The 9776-nt window shown below is 43.3% G+C and overlaps 1 protein-coding gene across 1 annotated transcript in view; it reads right to left on the reverse strand.

Moving 5' to 3' along the window:
* Positions 1 to 2514, reverse strand: part of LOC138978892 (lysophospholipid acyltransferase 5-like) — a 60478-nt gene extending 57964 nt beyond the window's left edge. The window contains exon 1 of the mRNA XM_070351700.1: positions 2154 to 2514. Within this exon, the coding sequence (XP_070207801.1) occupies positions 2154 to 2238 (85 nt within the window). The 5' untranslated portion in view covers positions 2239 to 2514. The remainder of the gene's footprint in view (positions 1 to 2153) is intronic.
* Positions 2515 to 9776: the final 7262 nt, after the last annotated feature.

A 9776-nucleotide genomic window follows, 5' to 3' on the forward strand; every position in this document is an offset into this window, starting at 1 on the left:
GGGTTATAGAAACACGAAAATACCCAGCATGCTTCCTCCGAAAACGGCGTATGGCTGCCTAAATAGCGGGGTAAAAAAATGGTCATACACGTAAAATTCCACTCGTGCAAAAAAACATGAGTGTACGTGGAAGTTTCAGCCCACGAACGCAGAAGAAGAAGATAAAGACAAAGATGAGTGCATTCATGTGCATCTGATCCATGTCCAGTTATTTTATGTCAAAAGGTTTTTGAAAGAACATCCGCCCGAAAAGGCCGCCTGAGTGTCACATACAAAAACACGCATGTTTTCACTGGAATAAAACTACAATTCCATACAAAGAATAATTATAGGGAAAAAAATAGCTGTGTTCGATCTGTAGCCTATAGACAATACTGATGTTCCAACAGTTCTGCATGCCATGAGAGAAAAAATCAAGAACCGCTCAGTGCTGTCCAATCCCCCGCTCCTCCACCAGCAAAAAAAAGACAGACAAAGGTTATCGGAACTGGCAGGAAGAAACAAAGAAGTAGAAGCTCTTTTCCCCACCTCTTCGTCATACTTTCTTTAAATACAATTAATAAAACAGATTTTTCTTTATTTATTCAGAGGTCTCTTTCACTGAAAACTTACTTCGCCGGTGTTAACATACAGCTGACACTTTTAAAAAACAGTTAAGCTTGACAAAAAAAAAAGCTAGAGATTTTAATCAGGTTAAACTCCAAAATGTTTTCTTGTTTTTTTTTAATGACTTTTAAAGTTTTATCAGCCTTCACTTCAATACTTGCACGACCAGAAATTGTTTTACCACTGAAACACGTACACTGATACAGTGACTGATAGTGATAAACCTGATATCGCAGGGCTGATAACTACATGCTCTGCCAGATGCAAATATATCATTATCACCACTTTTAATGGAACATTTATACACCAGGTCAACTTTTTGTGTGAACAGACCAGAGTATAAGTTGAAAGGACTGTAACAGCAGAAGCCACTGACCTCATTTTGAAGTGCTGTTCACAATCACACACAGCCGATTTTCACACAACTTTCTACCAACTTTAGTTGGTTTTAAAAACATACGACAGCGACTGACCCAAAAATGGACTTTGCTAATAAAATAATATGTTGCTAATATTAAGTCTGTGAATTTTTCAGAGTGTGTTGAAACAAGTGTAAACAACTTACACAAATCTAATGTTTTAAAGTCGCTCAGCCCGAGTTGCTGCGAGAGAATGAGATTGAAACGAAGTCGGTGAAAAGTTTATCTGCCACGTGAAAGGTCTTGACGATTTCTAAAGCAGCGACTTGAAAACTCAGTTGAGCGCCTCTTGAATTCTGCAGCCGATTGCTTCATGCAGCTGACATGCTCATTTAAATGTTTTACTTTCCTTCTCCGGAAAACAACAAATACAACTCTTCAAAATTGAATGTGCAAACTGGCTGAGAATCGTTGTGTAAAACCAGTCTAAGATATGGTGCTGTTCACAGTAACTAAAATCGCTTTAAAGCAGTTGGAGAGTTGGTTGTTAAGTAAATCTGCCATGCAAATGTCACTAGACGAGCACTGAGAGAACACCTCTGTTTCAACTTTCATACTCCATGTATAGGCACTCTCGTCTTATTCCCCTTGTGAGCGACTAGCTTCTTAGCTTTCCTTGCCAACAAGAAGTTCCACTTCATAGAAGCACAGCCTTTGGTAATAAGTATAATTAATAGTTTACCTGTAATCTAAGCACTTTTTGGGGTGTGATTAAAGGTACCGTTTTCTGTCTTTTCAACTCCGCTTGAGATTGAACTTACAAGGCATAGCAACTGCTCAATACCAGACTGGATTTACATTGTAGCATTCCACCTCCTTCCCATTGTCCCTCTCAAGATCAACCTTGTCTGGTAAGTGTTGTAAAATTGACATTCATTTGGAGGGAAACGTGTTGTTTTGTCAACAACAAAAAAGTGCACTGTCATCTGGCTTTCTTGGCTTTCTTCAAACGATTTATCTCCCTTTTAACAATAAATGTATCATCACGCGAAGACTAACGGCTTCGAGCATAAAACTGACAGTAAATTAAACACGTTACACATAGCAATTAAGGCCAAGCACGATTCATTCTGAATCTGAAAAGGAAATCACAGGTTACACATGTATGTTTTCAATCTTCAACTTTACCTGAGAGCAAGGATAGCAACAGTCGAGTTCCACTCTCCGACGCTCCGAGCACTGTTGCAAGGGGCGCTATGAAAGAGCCAGACATTTTGAAATGATCCTTACAATGCCACGCGAGAGACTCCTGTTCAAAGTCCAAATTATGTAGTATTTTCTCGTGCGTGAAACAAACAGCCACGCGTAGACCAGCAGATGTAAACTTCTCTGACCATGAACGACCTCGCTTCCGGTGGGAGGAGTTATTTTCCCCTAAGTGAAGATACACATAGCGAAGCCGTGCCGAATAGGCTGTACAGTTTAACAAGCCAGACTTTTCACGACATTTTATGAAGACTGTCTCTGTTTTTGTTGTATGGCTGCATTTCTCGAGAGCAAAAATGAGCCTCTTTATTCATAACCGAGGAGCAAAGGGAATCGCAGGAACACTCCCAAAGCTGCGCACGCGCGAATCTCTGATTGTTAGTTTTCGTGATGACCCACTTTTATCGATCACAGGCGCTCTAAAAATATGTTATTGTGATTGACCTACCCTACCTCGGTTTGTCTGTTTTAGTGTTCGCGACTGACATTAAAAGAGGCCCCTGACCAATGCAACGAATTCAGAATACGACTTTAGATTTCTAATGAATGAGAAAATTGAAGTCGGGAGTAATCTGCTATATTCACTACTGACCACGGGGCGAACGTACCCGGCGCAGATGGTGACCGGGTTGGTGGGGGTGGGGAGGGGGGGAGCGGTAGGGGAGCAGGAGGGTGGGATGGTTTATAAAGCTACCACTGAGCTTTTTAAGTCTCAGTAAGTGACGTCACTGAGTCATTTCAAATCAGTAGCCTACAGTTCCGGAGTTCTGAGTTGCTGGGTGGAGCGCCTGTGGTTGACCTAAAAAAGAAGTTTTCGTGTCATGACCGATTCGGCCGATCCTACTCATTTCGGATTTGTGTAAAAGGTTCTATGGCTCGGCTGACTACACTGCTAAAGCCCTCCGCTGAAAGGCAAATGTTTGACTTGAACATACACGACTAAAAGCCATTGTTACCTCTTCGTTGATGTCGTCCGTCCGAGAGTTAACTTATTTCTGTGGTGAAACTGAACACTGATAAAAACTTCATGAGTTACACCCAGTTTTGAAGTCTTGAAGTCTTTTAAAGGCTCAGAGTCTTTCTCGTTTAAACAATTCGACAATGTCAGATTATATATAAGCCAGGCTTTGACACTGGTGATAAGTATCCTTGGCGGATTTTTTTATTTTTTATTTTTTCATTTATTTTTTTTTAAACGCCCAGCCGACCACGAAGAGCCATATCAGGGCGGTGCTGCTTTGACATTTAACGTGCGCCACACACAAGACAGAAGTCGCAGCACAGGCTTCATGTCTCACTCAGTCACATTATTCTGACACCGGACCAACCAGTCATAGCACTAACCCAATAATGCCAGACGCCAGGCGGAGCAGCCACTAGATTGCCAATTTTAAAGTCTTAGGTATGACCCGGCCGGGGTTCGAACCCACGACCTCCCGATCACGGGGCGGACGCCTTACCACTAGGCCAACCGTGCCGGTCCTTGGCGGATGATGACTTTATTCAGTTATTCTGCAGAAAAACAGAAATGCTAGAGAAAACCCGTTCTTTTCTGCAGCATTTCTGCATAATGTCATCTTTCGCGAGAGCAACGTTTTTTTCTGCAGTAAAACAGTTTTACTGCAGTAAAATTGAAATCAAGAATGCTGCAGTAAAACGGAGATGTTGTTTTACTGGAGAAAAACTGTTTACACTTTTTCTTCAGCATTTTGGCATTATTCAGTTATTCTGCAGAAAAACAGAAATGCTGGAGAAAAACTGTCTTTTCTGCAGCATTTCTGCATAATGTCATCTTTCGCCGAAGCAACGGGTTTTTCTGGAGCAAAACATTTTACTGCAGTAAAATTGAAATCAAGAATGCTGCATTAAAATGGTGCTGTTGTTTTACTGCAGAAAACCTGTTTACACTTTTTCTGCAGCATCCTTCTACTTTGACGAAGTACCAAACTCCAACAGCCTGAGTGCTCTCGGGCCAAGGTCGTGCAGAGTGGAACATTTTTATTTCAGACTTCAAGTTTTTTAGCATTGTTTGTTTGTTTGTTTGCTTAACGCCCAGCCGACCACGAAGGGCCATATGGCGGTTTTTTTAGCATTAGTGAATTAAGCGGACACTCGGGTAATCAGTGTAAAATGCATTTAGCCGTACAACAACAACACATCCCTACTCTTCCACAGCAGTCACGGTGAGGACACTGGTTTTTACATTTAGTCAAGTTTTGACTAAATGTTTTAACATAGAGGGGGAATCGAGACGAGGATCGTGGTGTATGTGTGTCTGTCTGTGTGTGTCTGTGTGTCTGTGTGTGTGTGTGTAGAGCGATTTAACTACTTGACCGATCTTTATGAAATTTTACATGAGAGTTTCTGGGTATGATATGCCCAGATGTGGGTTTTTTTCGATAAATGTCTTTGATGACGTAATATCCGGCTTTTTGTAAAAGTTGTGGCGGCACTGTCACACCCTCATTTTTCAATAAAATTGATTGACATTTTGGCCAAGCAATCTTCGACGAAGGCCGGACTTTGGCATTGCATTTTAGCTTGGAGGCTTAAATATTGATTAATGAATAAATATCTGAAAATTGCAACTAAAATTTTTTTTTTATAAAATGATCTAACATTACGTTCATCTTATTCTTCATGATTTTCTGATTCCAAAAACATATAAATATGTTATATTCGGATTAAAAACAAGCTCTGAAAATTAAAAATATAAAAATTATGATTAAAATAAAATTTCCAAAATCGATTTAAAAACAATTTCATTTTATTCCTTGTCGGTTCCTGATTCCAAAAACATATAGATATGATATGTTTGGATTAAAAACACGCTCAGAAAGTTAAAACGAAGAGATGTACAGAAAAGCGTGCTATGCAGCCCAGCGCAACCACTACCAAGCTAAACAGGCTCGTTAATGTCTCGGCCTTGTGCACGAGCGGCGGACTACGGTCATTGTGAAAAAATGCAGTGCGTTCAGTTTCATTCTGTGATTTCCACAGCTTGACCAAATGTAGTAATTTCGCCCTACGCGACTTGTTTGTTTGTGTCTAAGTTGGGGAATAGTCACCCCATGTAAAAGCCCGGTGGTCAGTCACATCCAGGGGCGGATCACATCGTTTTTAGGGGGGTGGGGTTCCACTTTTTTTTTTATTTTTTAGAGACAATTCGTCGACGCCAAGCGTTTAGTTGAGGGTGCGAAACGCCGGTTCGAACCTCCTAGGGGGCGGTCCGACATTTTTTTTTATTTATAAAAACTGGGAAAATGGAGCAAACTGGTGCAATCAGAGCCAAGAAACTTCCCCTTATACACCTACCAAAAAGTAAATTTAAGATGACAAATTTGGATCAAAACAAAGCCAATTGACAGATCTGGTGCAACTTGAGCCACTGAATGACCCAAGTACTTTTTCAAACCGCCCCTTAGAAGACAAAGGCCGGCTCCTATGGATGCCCCCCCCCCCTGAACATTGTGATAAAAATCAAGGAAAATGGAGCAATCTGGTGCAATCTGAGCCATAAGATTTTCTTTATTTTCACATTTTTATTAAAAAAAAATTTTTTATTTAGGCTAGGGGGGGGGGGGGGGGGGGGGGGGGGGGGCCGGAAACCCCCCCAAAAAACACACCTGGATCCGCCCCTGACATCTGAGAGTGGTGGATCGTTCGAATCGTTCACAAAGAAAGGACTGCGCCTAAGTAAAGTCTGCTGAAAAATGACTGCGGCGGCAGCCGGAAACAGGACGAGATGAGGCACGAAAGGAGAGAAAATAACAGACTGACAATTACAGAGACTGACAGCACTACAGGTGGGGCTGTTCCATATTATTAATTTAGTTGGGATCAGCATGTTCCCGTTGTGAGTAGTCGCTATTTTTCAGATGCTCTCAGGCCTGTACCTTGGCGATCGCCCGATCGCCCGGGGCGGGTTCACTATCGCGTCGGGCGAGTTCAAAATTTCTCTGAAATCGCCCGCTGGGCGGGTTCAAAGTTTAGCTGAAGCACAAAGTCGATAGGCAACGCAGCCAATCGGAACGGCCGGCGAACAAAGATCCCTCAAAGATCTCTCGCGGCGATCTCAAAATCTGTCACTTCTCTGCTGACTGCCCACTCACCCCCCCCCCCCTCACACACTTTGAGAAGGACTCAGGACTACCACCAATCAAGCTCAGACACATTGGCTAGATTAGTCATCAAGTCTTACGTGTGTTTGTGATAGTTATTAGTAGTGCAAATCCACATGTATGCATTATTAGTATGAATGTACGTCTTTTGTGTTTGTGCTTAGCCCGCTTCGAGCCGATGAGGCGGTTGTAAGAAATCGGGCTGGTTGGGGGCCGGTTGGGATTTTGGGGGACCGGTTCAAATTTTGACTTACCGGCCCCCCTGGCCGGTAGCAAAAAAAGTTAAGGTACACCCCTGTGCTCTGGATCGCACGCGTTGGTCGGTTGGCCGGTCAGGCCTCAGTGTCTGTCAGTATAGGCCTACCTGGCGCATCACGTAAACAGGGTATGGTTTGACTATTCTAATATGTTGAAGAAATGCGATTCGGGCGTCGCATCGGATCTAGAGCAAAAATAGCGACTATCCACAGCTGAATTATATGCTCATGATGCTGATCCCAATCAAAATAGTATGTAAGAGTTCCCCACCTGTGGTGCCGTCAGTCTCTGTAACTGTCAGTCTGTTATTTTCATCATTATCATCATCATCGTCATCATCATCATCATCATCATCATCATCATTATCATCATCATCGTCATCATCATCATCATCATCATCATCATCATCATTATCATGTAGCCAAGTGCAAAATTGTCTACCAATTCATCATAATGTATTCCTGTCATTTGTGTCTTGTGTAAGTTTTGTCGATCGCTTTGTGTTATGTCTAAAGTCATTGATATGCACATGTCACTTGAAGACACCTGTGGACCGTAAATACGATTAGCCGTCTGTTTCCATTCACTAGAGACTAGTCTTTGTTCTCTCTGAAGTCAAGCCGCTCTCCCAGGGAGAGAGGGTACCTCGCCTGCAGGTGGTCAGTTGCGTAACTTTTATGGGCGAGCCAGGGGAAGCCTGTTGGATGTTTTGTAGGATGTTCTTTTGCTGTTGTTTGAAGCACTCAGATCAAAGCCTGTGTTCAAGGGTGTTCAAGTAGTGTCGCTTTCCTCTTTCAGGTTGTGTCTTCAGCCGTGTGTGTGTAAGATTGTGATTCGTTTACTTGCTTGACCAATGAGAAGCGATGTCAGTCTTGTTAACTAACAAGTTCTGATTTATACGTACACCATAGCGTTTGAGATTGTTGGCAGAACTTGCCGGAGAACTGTACATAACAGAACTTGAGAGAAGACGGACTTGTCTTGTACTCTGTATTCATAGACAGCATGATGTAGACTGCATTGTACTATTGGTGTGCCTCCCGGCCTTCGGGCTGGGTTGGTGAGGAGAGGAATAGGAATTACTAAAGAGAAATGTGAATAGACAGACATGGTTTTTGCAGAGTTTCATGTTGCATCAAGTGATTCGTCGGTGTCACGATCTGGTGACATAGACCAAGAAAGTGTCACTCAGTAGGGTGCCTTCTCTTGGTCAATTGCGACTGAAAGCGCCTGTGCGTGAGTCGGGGCTATACAGCAGAGTTTTGCTGACAGCGCGACCACGGATGGTTTGTGCCGCACGGTTTTTTCGGGGATAATTTTGCTTGGCGAGGCAGAATTGTCGATAGCTGAACTTGTTATGTGACAAGGTCAGTCACGTGTTATTGGCTAGGTGGTCTGTGAGAGACACAAGGACGGCGCACTTGACACCCAGCGGCAGAAGAAGAAGGATCGAATACACAGTTTCTAGAGTATGATGGATTTCACCGAATAGAATATTCGGCACTCTAGGGGAACTACCACGAGTTATCACCTTCTCACTGCCACATGTTTTGCTGAGGACGAGTCGTCAAATCTTTCCTTCGTCGTGCGATGGTTTTCGCATAAGTATTCGACAAGGGGTTTCTGGATGTTGTTGTCACTGTTGACGAACAGAGGCCATTCCAGGGAGGAAGCGGGTTTTGCTTCCATGAGAGTGCTACATTCATAGGCTGTTTGAGGTAATAAATCATTATTTAACGCTGTTGACGAGTCTGTGTTTGTGGAATGAAATACTCTCTGTTGTTCTTTCCAGGTTAGCGCATAATTTGCTCTCTGTGACGCTAAAATACTAATCTGTATATGGTTTTTGCAGATAGGGAGAGAAAGACGAAAAGACGGCTGTTTTGTTGTTGTGAAAAGTCCATTAATTTTGTGCAGGCCCACGTGCTCGATGAGATATGTAAAGATGACATGTTTAAAGGTGGAGGGTGAGGGGTAGCTGACATGTTTAGTGCACCGATGCTTTCTGTTTGCAGCTTTTTCCTAACTTCTGTTCGGCTGCCTTCTGGGGGACCACGCTAACCAGCACACCGGCTAACCAGCGAACCGGCTAACCAGCTAACCAGCGAACCGGCTAACCAGCTAACCAGCGACTGGGTGCGGCGCCTGATGCCTCCACAGTTCCCTGCTTCGTCACCACGCTAACCAGCACTTCATTCGACGGAGCAGTTGTGGAGGCTAAAAAGACTAATTACAGGCCGTCCACCCAGTGGCCAAAGAAAGCTAAGTGCACCATGTCTTTGCACCCCGTTGACTGACAGCGGACAAACACTCAAGTCCTTAATGGCTCAAAACCGTAGGACTTTTAATATTAATTTTAACTTAAACCCCGTTGACCACCGTTGTTATTTTTGCTATCTGTGATTATACTCGAGTAGTGACGACGTGGGGTGTGAGACACCTGCATTAATTAGCACTTTTGAGCAGAACAGTCGTATTTTCTTATCTTTACACGGGATCAGCGTGTTACTATAATTTTCTATTCTAACTGGCATTTTGTCAGTGACCATTGGTTTTTTACGTTTTGTGAACGTAAAAGAACATATTTTGAGTGAAGTCTCGAGGGAGGTGGCGAGTATTTACATAAACAGGCGTCTGAAACTTATACTTTTGTTGTCTCTATTAAATTGTATGACTGCGAGAGTGGATCGTGGTGTGGTTAGTTAGTTAGTAGTAACTAACCGTTTCATAATCACCTTAAGTGATATATTGAAACGTGACAGTCGGTCATTGCCAGTGAACTCCTGTCTATCAATCATTCCCTGCATGGGCGTAAGATCCATTACGAATGCAAGTGTTGTTCGTTCAGTGCAAGACGCCAAAGAGGCATCCACAGGGTGTTCTCCTTACCGTTGGGGTCTACTACCCCGGCGGGTCTCCAACGGTAGAGCACCACATCGTGAAATTCCGTTGTCGTCTGTCATATGAGCGTTGACGCGTTGAGCTGTCGTTATGCGCCATACATGGCCCAGCTCATCCGGCTTCAGCGTGTTTTTATATCGGAGTGATCCTTCTCACTGGTGGCTTTACAGGGCTGTCGAGTCCAGTCTACCCGGCTATTTGGCCATAGCTGGCTGGTTTGTTTATCTGAGGTGACCTTCCCCAGGGCTAGAACTTAAGATGCGGC

The sequence above is a fragment of the Littorina saxatilis genome, linkage group LG10 (assembly GCF_037325665.1).
Source record: "Littorina saxatilis isolate snail1 linkage group LG10, US_GU_Lsax_2.0, whole genome shotgun sequence".
NCBI lineage: Eukaryota > Metazoa > Mollusca > Gastropoda > Littorinimorpha > Littorinidae > Littorina > Littorina saxatilis.